The sequence below is a fragment of the Nannospalax galili genome, unplaced genomic scaffold (assembly GCF_000622305.1).
Source record: "Nannospalax galili isolate Female #2095 unplaced genomic scaffold, S.galili_v1.0 scaffold760, whole genome shotgun sequence".
Lineage (NCBI taxonomy): Eukaryota > Metazoa > Chordata > Mammalia > Rodentia > Spalacidae > Nannospalax > Nannospalax galili.
This window is the reverse complement of record NW_008347555.1, coordinates 1,316,704-1,329,339: the sequence shown is the minus strand read 5'-3', so window position 1 is coordinate 1,329,339 and position 12,636 is coordinate 1,316,704. Positions and strand designations below refer to the sequence as shown.

The following is a 12,636-nucleotide window of genomic DNA, read 5'->3' as shown; positions in this document are numbered from 1 at the left end:
TGTTGAGGCGAAGGGAAGTAGGCGAGAATATGGTCAAAATGCAGTATATGAAATTCACAAAGAATAAAATACTTTTAAAAGAACCCAATAAATCACACACACAAAAAAAATCTGCCTTCCAAATTCTGAATTCTCTTGAGGGTGGCTGCCTCCTGATGGGCTTAGATAACCGAGGTCCAAACTATGGTCAGAGACCAACATCTCAGTCGCAACGGTGTACTGTATAAAGTTCAAAAACTGGTATAGCTCTATGACCTTTTTGAAGAATGAAACTTTTGTTATTCCCCGGCCCCAATTAACCTCATGGCCTGGGAATACTGATTAAGCAAAATGAGTTTCTTCTGGTACGGTTCTTCCTCCGCCAATTGGATAGAAATTCGGTTTGAGCCAAGGACATCCACCTACTGCTGGTAACGCACAGCTTATATTTTGCAGCATTATTTGAGTGTAAGCATTTTCTGGAGTGGTTCTGGAACCTGTAAGTTCTAACTTCCCCCATTTCCTGTCTCCCTAGGACCAGGGAGGGAGATAGCCTCTAGGATTAGAGAACACCGCCTGCTGCTCCAGGCTGGGGCAGGTATACGCCCCTCTCTGGGGGGGCGGAGCCCGATCTGTGAGGAACGGGAGTTGGGGGCGGGGGGGTGGGCGGTGCGAGCACTCTCGCGAGAGTTGGTTACTTCTTGGGCCACCACCACCTCCTGCCAGCGCCGTTGCTGCGGGGGATTGTGGGAGCCTTCGCGTCCCGCTCGCTGAGAGAGGTATAGCCTTTTCCCTCTCCCTTCCCCTAAGGTAGGCGTGAAACGGGTAAGAGTCCGGGTGGGTGGCCGGGGGCTCTCCGCGTTCGCCGACTGGGGGCAACGACCACGATTTAACTGTGGGGAGCCGCAGCGCGTCTTCGTGCTCGCTCTCTGCCGCCTCAGCGCTGCGTATTGAGCCGCCCAAGCGGCGGCCGCCATGTTAGGAGCGCAGTGGCGGCGCAACCAGCCTCCTCGGGTGGCGGAGGTGAGCGGCTCTGGCGGAGGATGTGTAGCCCGCCAACGGCTCGGGGTGCACCGGGAGATTTGGGGGTCCGGAGGCTTGCGTCTCGGTAAGCTCACCGGGTCCTGGACCTGGAGTGGGCGGGGGCGGGACGAGCCCGTTACACGCGCGCTGCCGCGCTGAGGGGGAGGGAGGAGCGTTGGAAGCCTGAGGGACCGACGGCTGCTTACTGGGGCCTGCCATTTGGGGAGGATCGGCAGGCTGGTGAAAGACTTGGGTAGCGAGCCTCCACCGAATGCGTTTGCCTTTTTTCCTCGGGAAATGGCCCCAAAATGGAGGATTTCGTGGGCTCTAGGAAGCTGACGCGTTGTGAACGTTTCTTCCCTGATGTCAGCCTTTGCTCCGTAGTTTTCCTCAGGACTCCCGCGTCCCTCGCCCACACGCGCGCGCAATTTTAGCCAGACATCTGAAACAATTCCTCCCCACCCCCACCCCACCCCCCATCGCGTAAAAATGGCCGAAAATGAAACGTTAACGCTTGTTTTTTTGTGTGTGTTGCGTCTTGGATAAAGATTTCTGCATGCCACGAGGCTAGAGATTTGCTGGTTTAGTCAATCACCTCACATCTCTTTATCAAAAATAGTCCCAGTTCCCCTGGACAGGATTGTGTGCTGTGGGACCTTCCGGTTTCCAGACAAAGGGTTTGGAGGACCGAGGTGTAGTCGACGTATCTTTTCGTTGCTAGTGCTGTGCATGCGTTTTCTTTTGGCGTAGATGATGTATTTATTCTCTAGGTGTTTATCTTGTTCCGTGTGTTTTGTGAAACAGCCTCTTCTGTAGATACTTCTGGATCGGATCCGTTACAGTTTTTCAGCCAGACATTTCTAGAACTGATATGGTGGTTCTGAAACGAGTCGTGGATTTGGTGGTAGTCATCATGGGGTTTATATTGATAGTAGGTGTTGTGTATTTAAGTGAATTAGGATGTTTAGTAGGTACAACCCGTTTTGCTCGGGTAAATTTTAACCTGATTATGCAGGCAAAGATTGTATTTTAAACTTAATGAATATTGAAAATAAAATTCCCCCCATAAAATAGCTCATTGCCGGGCATGGTGGTGACTCAGGCCTGTAATTCCAACATTCTGGAAGCGGAGGATTGCTGCGACTTCGAGACCAACCGGACAAGTCTACGAATATTGTCTCAGAAACAGTATTTTACAATTACAATCTACGCATTATGTACATTTATTTCAGACAGTTGTATACCAGGCTGAGAAACCCTCGGTAGGGTTGGTTTACGTACAGACTGCGCCATCACGCCCGGCTTTCCATGTAACTTTTGAACATTAGTATTTTGGAAATCTTGAAGAGTGGGGCAGAAACTTTATTCCGAAAACGCCTCAGCGATGCCTTTTGCTGGTAAATAAAATGTTTTCACAAACTTGAAATTAAATGTCATCCAGATACTACGTGGAGTCTTCTGGTTGGTTATATAATACTTGGAAAGGAGATCATTTAACCCTAAGGGTTTTGCATTGAGGTTCTTTAATTTTACTTTTCTTGTTACTTAACATGTGCTTTGTTTATACTCTACCCATAGAAGTAGCTTTCACTATACGTATCTTTCTCTTCAATTATATAGCTTTTATATAGCATACTAAAAATGAACTTGACTCAGACACTAATTTTGCTAATGCTTTTAAATTCAAGTAATTTACAATTCAGTGATAAAAATTGAAAGACTGAGGAATGCAGTGATAATATCTTACATAATTTTAGAAGTATCCCAGTTCAAATACATTTTGGCAGAAGAGAATTATGTAGTGACAATGATGCCAAGTATGGTCCTTGATAAATATGCCTAAAATGGAAAGTTTATACTTAAAGGAATTTATCCTAAGGAAACAGTGATTTGTGTATGTAAATGTTAATAGCAGTTATTGAGCATGTTAAAAATCCGAGATTCTTAGTGGGTGTTCAGTGTTTTTGCTATTGCACAAAGGCCCTGAGTTCATCTCTAACACTGCAAACATAGAAATTGCCTCTGTGTGTGTGTGTCTGTCTGTCTGTCTGTCTCTGTCTCCTTATGAGACAGGGTCTTCCTGTAGCCCCAGCTGTCGTGGAGCTCACTACGGAGGCCATAGTGGCCTCTGCTTCCTGAGTGCTGGGACTAAAGGTGTGCACCACCACACCACATTGGACCAGAAATTTCCTCTTAAAATCTAAAAGATGGGGCTGGAGAGATGGCACAACGGTTAAGAACACTGGCTGTTCTTACAGAAGACCCGGGTTCGAATCTCAGCACCCAACATGGCAGCTAACGACTGTAACTACAGTTCCAGGGGATCCAGTGGCCTCTTCTGTCCTCTGCAGGCATTGCATAACCCTGGTGCACTTACATGCATGCAGGCATTATACTCATCCACATAAAATAAAAATATATTTTTTAAATTTCTAAAAGATTACATGAGGGCATCTGTTCATTTTAATGTGGACATGGGAATCTATACAGCTACTTTTTAAATAGTGTTTTAACAGAGTATTATGGTATGCATTGTTACCTGGAAAGGAAAAAGTCCTTAAAACTGAAGTGAAATTGATATGTTAAAGGGATTTAAAAAAAAAAAACTAGATATACCCAAAAAAATGTTAGCTCTGGATGTGATATTATGGTTGACTTATTTTTTGCCTATTTTTCTGAAATTTCCACAAGAAGTTTCATTTCCTGTTGATTTTGTTTGTTTGTTTGTTTTTTGGTCTTTTTTGAGACAGGGTCTCTGTTTTGTTTTTTGTCTTTTTGAGACAGGGTCTCCCTGTAGCCCCAGCTGGTCTGACTGTAGACACGGAGATTCACCTGCCTCTGCCTCCCAAATGCTGGGACCACAGGCGTGTGCCACCACACCCGCTTACTGTTGATTTGTATATGTGCATGTGCATGTGTGCGCGTGCACTAGACTCAGGGTCTTGACTGTATAACTCAAACTGGCCTCAAACTTTGTTTTCCACATACCTAAGTAATTTGTTCAGGGTCACACTTGCACTTTCAGTGGAATCAGGGAGTGTTGGCTTGGTGGTTCAGTTCTTAGCACCCACATCAGATGGCTCAAAACTGCCTGTAACACTAGCTCTGGGGCATCTAATGCCCTCTTCTGAACTCTGGGCACCTGTACACACATGCTATACACTCACTTAGACACATCTTTTAAAGAATCCACCAAGGGCGGTGCATGCCTTTAATCCCACCACTCTGGAGGCAGAAGCATATAGATCCCTGTAAATTTAAGGCCAAGCCTGATCTACAATAGTGAGTTCCAGGCCAACCTAGGCTACATATACATAGTAAGACCCTGTCTCAAAAAAAAAAAAGGGGCTGGAGAGATGGCTCAGCAGTTAAGAGCACTAAATGCTCTTGCAGAGGACCTGGGTTTAATTCCCAGCACCAACATGGCAGCTAACAACTTTCTATAACTCCAGTTCCAGGGGAGCTGATACACTGGATTCTTTTCTTTTTAAAATAGTTTATTTTGAAATCATAGATTTGTCTAAACATTTGTAAAAGCCAAGAGAGTGGAACATTAAGTAGAGGGGAAAAAAATCTGAAGAAGCAGAAACCAATTTTTAGTAAAACCATTAATTTTGCTTTAGTAGAAGAGTGTGTAAAAACTAATTTTGTAACCTAGTTCAAGTTGGATTGAACATTGTCAAATAAATGGACTTACTTGATCTGCTTCCTTGGTACCATTTAATCAAAAACATTTCATATCTCCTCAAAGTCACTAGAAAAAAAATTTTTTTTTTTTTTTTTGGTCTTTTTGTAATAGGGTCTCCCTGCAGCCCCAGCTGTCCTGGAACTCACTATGTAGACTAGGCTGGCCTCGAACTCACAGAGATCCGCCTGCCTCTGCCTCCTAAGTCCTGGGACTAGAGGGGTGTGCTACCACGCCCAGCCAGAAAAAAATTTTTTTAAGAAGATACATGTTCTGCTGGGTTTAGTGGCAGAGGCAGGTGCATCGCTTAAAGATCTACAAAGGAAGTTCCAGGCAAGCTGGGAATACAGGGAAACCCTGTCTCAAAAAGACCCACCACCACCCCCCAAAAAAGGAAAAAGCATGTTCCAAATCTGAGTAGGAATCACTTCTACTGATTAACAAAGTTTTCTGAGGTGGCCTAAAAGTTGAGTCCAGGTTTGTTAGGTGGATCAAAAGCAATGCTTGGGGGGCGGGGGGGCTCCTACTATGTAGTCTGTACTGGCCTGAAACAACTCTGCGTCTTTAATCCCAGCAGGCAGAGGCAGGTGGACCTCTTAAAGGTCTACAAAGCAAGTTCCAGGCGAGCTGGGAATACAGGAAAACCCTGTCTCAAAAAGATCCACCCCCTATCCCACCCCAGAAAAGGAAAAAGCATATTCCAGATCTGAGTAGGAATCCCTTCTACTGATGAACAAAGTTTTCTGAGGTGGACTAAAAGTTGAGTCCAGGTTTGTTAGGTAGATCAAAAGCAATGCTTGGGGGCGGGGGAAGGCTCCTACTATGTAGCCTGTACTGGCCTGAAACAACTCTCTGTGTTACCCAGATTAGCCTTAAATTTGCAGCCTACTTCAGTCTACCGATGCTGGGGGTTACAAGCAGGTGCCCTTAAACTCTCCACCACTCAACTGCATCCTCAATTCAACAATTGTGTTTACAAATACTAGTTTTCCACTTTTCCCAGCATTGTACATTTATATACTGTTTATTTTTCCTAGTGGTGATGAACATAATCTTTATATAAATCTGAAGGGAGGGGACATGATGGGACTATATCCTATGAAGTTTATTATAGAAGTTTATTTTTTGTGTGTTTTGCCTGCATGTATGTAAGTACCATGTGTGTAATGCTCTGCAGAGGCCAGAAGTGGGTGTTGGATCCCCTGGAACTGGAGGTACAGATGGTTGTTAGCTGCCATGTGGGTGCTAAGAATTGAGCCCGGGTCTTCTGGAAGAAAAGCAAGTGAGTTCTTCTGAGCCATCTCCCCAGCCCCAGAGGTTTATTTTCTTAAAAAAAAAAAATTTTTATGTGTATATGTTTTGCCTGCATATGCATGTGAGTGTAACTTGCATACATATGCCTGTGGAGGATCCTCTGGAACTGGAGTTAATGGGTTGTTGGTCACTATGTGGGTGCTGGGAACCAAACCTGGATCCTCTGCAAGAGCACCCAGTGCTCTTAATCACTGAGCCAACTTTTCTGCCCCATAAGTCTTTGGCAAGATTTAATAAATAACATTTTAAATTCATTTTTGTGGTGCTGGGAAATCGATCCTAGGGTCTTAAAAATGAAGTCCTCTATCAATGAGCTACATCCCAACTGCCAAATGAAGACTTTTTTTCTTCTTTTATTTGGGGGGTGGGGTCTTTTTTTGAGACAGGGTCTCCCTGTAGCCCCAGCTGTCCTGGAATTCACTATGTAGACCAGGCTGGCCTTGAACTCACAGAGATCCCTCTGCCTCCCAAGTGCTGGGACTACAGGCATGCGCCACCACGCCCGGCAATGAAGACTTTAATGCCTGTTCCATTTGCTGAGTTTATGTGGAACACAGGAATGCCAGGAGCCCATGGAGGCCACAAGAGAGCATTGGATCTACTGGAACTAGTGTGAGCTGCCTTATGGGTTGTGGGAACTGAATGTGGATCCTCTGTAAGAACAGAAAGTACTCTTAACCACAGCTATTTCTCTGGCCTCCAATAAAAACCTTTCAAGAGTAATTGTCAACCCTGTCCTTCAACATGAATCCCATCCTGTTTTAAAAATTTCCCCCTTGGTAGCTGGGTGTGGTGGCGCACACCTGTACTCCCAGCACTTGGGAGGCAGAGGCAGGTGGATCTCTGAGTTCAAAAAGGTTACCCTGGTCTATACAGCAAGTTCAAGGGCTGTATAGTGAGACCCTGTCTCAAATAAACACACTCATAAAAGAGACAAAGAACGGAGCAAGGTTGACTCATGAGCACCAATTTAATAGTTCAGACAGGAACAAGAAGCTCTGGAGCACTACTCAACATAAGGTCACTGCAGATAATAATTATGTAGAATTTTTTTTTTTTTTTTTTTGCAGTAACAAAAATCAAAATGGATACAGCAGCCAATACTGTATCCATCAGCGGCCAAACAGCAACAATGTTTTCAAATGATGTTGCTTTAAAATGAATGATGGTGAACTATCCTGTCATCTGTCAGTGATACAGTTATGACATCTTTACTATATTGGTATTGTAAGGGTTGTTTAAACATACTTGTGTTTTCTCACACAAGGAAAGTCAGTAATCATAAGGTATTTTGATAAAACATTTTAAAGGCACATGCTTTTAATCCCAGCAGAGGCAGCCAGATCCTGTGAGTTCCAGGCCAGCTGGGCCTACAGGGAGACCCACTCAAACAACAAAAAAACATTTGTATATCATGAGATGGTGCCATAGGTAGAGGCTTATACGAAAACCTGGATTCTACAAGGTAGCTGGAGAGAATTGACTCCTGAGAGTCATACTCTGAACTTCACAATGGAAAATCTGAAAATGTTCTTGCTCTTGCCACCCTCTTGTTCAGAAGAGGGAAATGCTATAGGGAAGTAAGTTTGTAGCTATTGTTTTTTATGTGAGATTAAAGGTCTTTCTGTATTCCCAACTGGCCTGGAACTCTCCTAGTACAGAGACCTGCCAGCCTCTGCCTCCCAAGTACTCGGATTAAAGGTACGCACCACAACACCCAATAGAATTAGTTTTTTAAAAAAATATTTATTTCATGTATATGAGTGTATTGCCTGCATGTTGGTGGGTGTATCCATGCCATGCAATGCCCTTAAAGGCCAGAAGAGGGCATCAGATCCCACGGAACTAGAGTTATGGACAGTTAGCTGCATGTGGCTGCTGGAAACCAAACCTGGGTCCTCTGCAAGAATGAGAGTTACATGAAAGAGTCATCTCTCTGGCCCCTGTTTCTACCTTTATTAAACCATAAGCTTATCATTTATAGTTAAATCACCTTAAAATTAGTTGGATTTTTTTTTTTTTTAATGGTTTTCAGTTTGCTTTGTATAGTGATTTTAGTGTTTGAGACTGTGTCTTGTTAATGTAGCCCTGATTGGCCTGGTTTGTATCACAGAGGTTGTCCTTGGAATCCTACTTCCTCAAGCTTCTCAAGTGCTGAGAAGACAGTTTGCATACTATCTATAAAAAAGTACTATTTTTAATTAAAAATTGAGTGTTTTGTCTGAATGTATGTTATTCCACCTATGTGAACAATGCCAGAGAACACCGGTAAAGGGTGTCAGATCCCCTGAAACTGGAGTTGGAGATGGATGTGGGCTGCCATGTAGGTACTGGGAATGAAACCCAGGTCCTCCCAAAAAGCAACCAGTGCTCTTAACCACTGAGCCTACTGTCCAGCCCCAAACTCATTGTTTTTTAAGAAGCAGTTATTACAAACTACTGAAAAAAGTATGTAGGACAACTTCAGTTGTCCTTGAGAATGGCAGTCTGTCTCCTTTGAGACAGGGATCTCTTATTGGCTTAAGGCCACCCACTAGGGTATACTGGCTAGCCAAGTGAGCCCAAGGGCCTCTGTGCCTTCCCAGTATAGGAATTAAAAATTCCTACCACCATGCCCAGCATTTTGCCCAGTTTCTTTACTTGAGTTCTGATAATTGAAATCGTCATGTTTTCAAGGCAGGTGCTTTATTGACTGAGTTGTCCACCTAGCCCTAGTATTGTACTTTTAATTGAAGAAAATCCAATAAATTATTTGATATTCATGGGGAGTTTTACCAGGAAACATTTAAATCCTAGGTTATTTTGTTATCTATATGTAAAAATATCTTTATATAAATATATTTGTTAAAAGTTTGATTATTGTGCCAGCAAGATGGCTCAGTGGGCTAAGTACTTGTCACCAAGCCTCAAAACCTCAGTTTAATTCCCAGGACCCACATAGTAGAAAGCAACAACTGACTCCCAAAAGTTGACCTCTTGACTTTCACACATGGTCTTCCCCCACCCCCCAAATAAAGAAATTAATTACTGGCTGGGCATGGTGGTGCAGGCCTTTAATCTCAGCATCCAGGAGGCAGAGGCAGGTGAGTTCAAGGCCAGCCTGGACTCCATAAGAAATCCAGGCCAGCTGTGGCTACAGGGGAACCCTGTCTCGAAAAGACCCCCCCCAAAAAAAAAACTTGAAAAATTTTAGATTGATTACATATTATAGTATATTGCATTTGTTTATTTTTGCATGTGATGCTGGGACTCAAACTTGGGACCTCATGTGCTAGGCAAATGTTCTGCCACTGAACTACTTCCCTCCCAGCCCATTCAGTGAAATTATAGGTAATATTGGTAAGGTTTTGTTGGTTTGGTTTATGGTTATGGTTATGGTTTTGATTTTTTGAGACAGGGTCTCCCTGTAGTCCCTACTTGCCTGGAACTCACTATGTAGATGATCGAGGCTGGCCTCCATCTCACAGAGATCTGTCTACCTCTGCCTCCTGAGTGCTTGGAGTAAAGGTGTGCGCCACTGTGCCTGGCTTAAATAAGGTGTTTTGTTTTTCCTGGTTTTGGGGGGGTAGAGATGCTTTCTTAAAAGTGAAAGATTGTACATAGGTAGGCATTTAGATATTGCATTCTTAGAATCATTCTCTTGAGAAAACTTTCAGGCTTTGGAGACAGCATCTCATATAGCCAATGTAGCCTCAAACTCTATTTTTAGTTGAAAATTACCTTGAACTCTTCCTCTTAGCTCCACCTCTCAAATGCTGGGGTTACAAGTGTGCATCATAGTGTCTGAGAAGTGGAGGCAGGAGCATCTTTAGTTTGAAGCCAAGTTGGGATACAGTATGCTAGGATCACAGTCATGGCTCACCACCATACCAGTGCTGGGGATTGAGTCCAGGGCTTTATGCATGTTAAGCAAACACTCTACCAATTAGGCAGCATCACAAGCATTCAACCTCCCCAATTTTCAAAAAAATGTTTGTTACTGGAGGGGGCATGTACCATATGGAGGTCAGAGGACAACTTTGTGGAGTTATTCTCTCCTCCCAACTTTACATGGGTTCCAGGAATTGAACTCAGGTCACCAGACTTAGGTGGCAAGTGGTTTTACCTGCTGAACCATCTTGCTGGCTTGCACTCTCTCATTTTTAATAACTCTAATATTATTTCAATGTTAATTAGTAAAGTGCTAACTTTACTAATGAACAGTAAAACCTAATGTGCATGGGCCCTTAAAAAAGGCTTTTACAGGTTTGGAGAGGTAACTCAGTGATTAAGAGCATAAAATACATGCAGACAAAACATAAGTAAATAAATAACTTGTGCATCCTGGTTTCGGTGGTTAAAAATAATAAAGGAACTGTTTGCATAATTTTTTTTAACTTTTAATTTTATTTATTTTTATTTTATGTGTATGTGTGTATTGCCTGAATGTAGGTAAGTGCACCCGTGTCACGCAATGCCCTCAGAGATCAGAAGAGGCTGTCAGATCCCAATCCCCTGGGACTGGAGTTAGGGACAGTTGTTAGCTGCCATGTGGGTGGTGGGATTCGAACCCCAATCTTCTGCAAGAACAACCAGTGTTCTTAACCAGTGAGCTATCTCTCCAACCCCTTGCTTTCATGGGTTTTTTTGTTTGTTTTATATAGGGTCTCCCTGTAGCCCCAGCCTGCCTCTGCCTCCCAAGTGCTGGGATTAAAGGTGTATTCACTCCCAGCCCATTTCTTCAAACCTCTAATACAAAATTCCTTTTTTTTTTTTGAGGCAGGATTCCAGGCTGTTCTAGAATTTATTGTGTGGCCCTGTAGCCCAGGCTGGCCTCATACAGCAGTAGTCTGCCTCATCCTCCTCAGTATTGATATTTGTGAAGAACACACCTTACTGGAAAAAAAATTTTTTTAAAGCATGTTTCATGTCTCAATTAATTCAGCTTGTTCTTTTTCAGTAGTATCATTCCACTGTTCTTGGAGATGCATTTTGGGTTGAAATCCAATATGTGAAAAATAGATGTTTTTCTTTTGGGATTGCACCTTGTCATAGGAGTTAACATTGCTTGTCTTCCCCTTTTCTGAGTTTTCTGACATCCATGTTCTGTTTTGTCTTTAAGATTATCTTTTTTTACTTTCTCTTAATTTCATTTTTCAGATCCACAGTTTTCATGTAAAGTGCCAGAAAAGTTATTTATATTTCTGTAACTTAACGCTATTTACTTAAAATGCAGTCATTTAAAATAAATATTTTTATGCACAAATACTAATTTCTCTGGAAGAGGAATAGTTCTTTCAAAAGACTGGCTTGAATTGTAAAACAGCTTTGACTATAACATGAAGGTCATAGCTGCTATAAATATTAACCCTTAATGCTTAAAAACTTTCATTTTTAAAATGACAGTTTATTTTTTAGCGTACATAAAATGTAGAAAGGGTCTTACTAATTTCAATGTACTGCTGTCCTCTGGTATATTAAATAAATATTTCAAACTTTCATCCACAGTTTACTAACTCTTCTCTTCATTAATCTTATCTTAAAACTTAAGTAGCTTATAGAAGTGGATCTTGTTTAGAACTAGTTTCCTTGGTGTCTTCTCAAATTCATCTTTCTTGGTGTGCAAAAACATCTGTAATTCCAGCCACCTTTGATAGCATTTGTGTCTTTATTACATCTGTTTTTTAAAATCTAGTCCAACTCTTTCTTGACTGTAACTTTTTTTTTTTAAATTTCTTCCTCTACCACTGTGTTAGTCCTTTAATCTATCATTAGTGGAATTGGTCCCATAATAGACTTTTAACTATTTGAATATTTTCTGGGTTTTAATGTAATAACGTTTATTAAACTGCCAGTGCTTAAATATATGGTTAAACATGAAACTGAAGAACCAATGCATCATAATAGAATTTTGTAGCAGATTTATCCTGTATGTGGTTATGATTGTAAAATTGTCTTGAGAACATTGGTTGTATTATATCTTTTAACTTTATGGGAATCACATGTAAATGCTTTACATATTCTTATGACAGTTTTTGAGATATGATTTAATTAAGTTTCATCCAGAAACAAATCTTGAAGGATCATAATCAGAATTAAAAATTTTCAGGTGATGGGGCTGTTCTTGTGAAAAATTTGCAGAAATCTGTTAACAAGATCTTAATTTCAGTTACATGCTTTGAGCTCTAGAGATGTAGCCCTGAGCATTAAATGAGAGCATTGATGGGTGCTAACTTGGGAGTGTTTTCCTTCTTTAAATCACCTGTATTTCCTGTACTTGGGTTTTTCTTGGTAGGCCTCCAAACCAAAGTTTGTTCTTTTTTGTAAGAATAGGTATCAAATAAGCACGGCCTGGTATAGGATGGTCAGTAAGAAAGCAGTTAGTTGTGTGGCTTTAAATTTGGGCAGAAATCTTTAAAATTGTAGGAAGTGACTTATTTTTCTTATTCACATCTGTCTTTACCTCAAGTTAATTTTGCTGCATGAAGGTCTCAACTGTTATTTGATCTTAAATCTTACATCAGGTACTTGACACCCTAAGCTTCATTTACTTGTGATTTTACTTGGTTCTTTCTGAGAGTGAAATTAGGTCTCATTTTTCTAAAGCAGAATACAACTGGTTCATCTTTGACTTGCTGACCGTTTTTTTTTTTTTT

The 12,636-nt window shown here is 41.8% G+C and overlaps 1 protein-coding gene across 8 annotated transcripts in view; it reads left to right on the top strand.

The window, feature by feature from the left end:
- The first annotated feature begins 672 nt into the window (after positions 1-672).
- The window catches only part of Matr3 (matrin 3), a 33,610-nt gene continuing 21,646 nt past the window's right edge, over positions 673-12,636 (top strand). For 3 of the 8 annotated variants that reach the window (XM_008844300.2, XM_008844302.3, XM_008844297.3), the window contains exon 1: positions 673-789. Coding sequence is in view for 2 of the 8 variants with exons in the window: in XM_029568913.1 (XP_029424773.1) it covers positions 955-1,002 (48 nt within the window). In the remaining 6 variants the exon portion in view is untranslated. Of the gene's footprint in view, positions 1,088-12,636 lie in introns of all 8 variants that reach the window. The other 5 variants (XM_029568911.1, XM_008844298.3, XM_029568913.1 and 2 more) reach the window with 4 other exon arrangements.